At 36.6% G+C, this 1,116-nt stretch overlaps 1 protein-coding gene across 1 annotated transcript in view; it reads left to right on the top strand.

The window, feature by feature from the left end:
* Positions 1 to 1,116, top strand: part of LOC106109688 (F-box/LRR-repeat protein 16) — a 5,195-nt gene that overhangs the window by 1,986 nt on the left and 2,093 nt on the right. The window contains exons 4-5 of the mRNA XM_013291274.1: positions 1 to 60; positions 503 to 698. The exon at positions 1 to 60 is cut by the window's left edge and continues 19 nt beyond it. Coding sequence (XP_013146728.1) covers positions 1 to 60; positions 503 to 698 — 256 coding nt within the window. The remainder of the gene's footprint in view (positions 61 to 502; positions 699 to 1,116) is intronic.

The following is a 1,116-nucleotide window of genomic DNA, read 5'->3' on the forward strand; positions in this document are numbered from 1 at the left end:
TGAGTGTGCTGAAACTTCACAGCTGCTGGGAGCTTACCAATCATGGGATTGTTAATATAGGTATTGTGTCTTATTTTTTTGTAACTAACTCTTCAAGTGCGGCTTTGACCGTGTGATATTATAAAATCTCTGTTTCGTTGTTTACATTCCAAATTACTTGTGTTTGCAAATATAAAAATTAAATACTCGAATGGTCACCAAAGGCTTTTGGTATTGACTCAAATTTAACGTAACTATGGTAACCTTGATTCTTTGCTGGTATTAGTTTGTAGTTTTTGTCCCTTTCTCTACGATAATAATATACAAATAACAAAAACACAAAACCTTTAAGAGTGTCGTTAATGGACAGCTTTTTTTTTTTTAAAAAAAAAAAGAATTATTTAGAAGTAAGATTGCTAACATCACACATAACTAAGAATTGTGTGTTTACGTTTTATTGTATTAGTATAGAATAAGATTGTTTTGTTGTAAATATTACCATGTGATAAATAAATATCGACAGTCCACTCGCTGCCCAACCTGACGGTGCTGTCGCTGAGCGGGTGCAGCAAGGTGACGGACGAGGGTGTGGAGCTGGTGGCGGAGAACCTGCCGCGACTGCGCAGCCTCGACCTCAGCTGGTGCCCGCGCGTCACCGACAACGCGCTGGAGTACATCGCCTGCGACCTCAACCACCTCGAGGAGCTCACACTTGATAGGTAACAAATTACGTAATAGGTCAATCACATTTATTCACAATGTTTGTCTCTGGTTACTTTAAGTCTGTCAGTTAAGATTTCTCATACCAAAGAATTAAAAACGATCTTAGTTTACCACTTTTCATGTCTGGATGCAGATACTGTTTCATTCCTACTCTAATTGTCCGACTGATAGGGGAAATGTTTTTTTTTAATGTATGTAAATTTCATTTTATTCGGCGTGAGAACTACAATTTTAAAATGATTGTGAAAAAACCATTTTCTCACTCGCTATATTTTTTTCATTATTTTATCTCTTTCGTAGTTTGCAAGTTTTGTTTTAAATAACGGTTAGTTTATAGTATAATGTTCGTAAGATACGGGTTTCTTACCACGATTGAATTGTTTTAGCTCCCGATATTTCGGCACAGTTGCATGC

This window comes from Papilio polytes, unplaced genomic scaffold (assembly GCF_000836215.1).
Source record: "Papilio polytes unplaced genomic scaffold, Ppol_1.0 DF821067.1, whole genome shotgun sequence".
Classification (NCBI taxonomy): Eukaryota; Metazoa; Arthropoda; class Insecta; order Lepidoptera; family Papilionidae; genus Papilio; species Papilio polytes.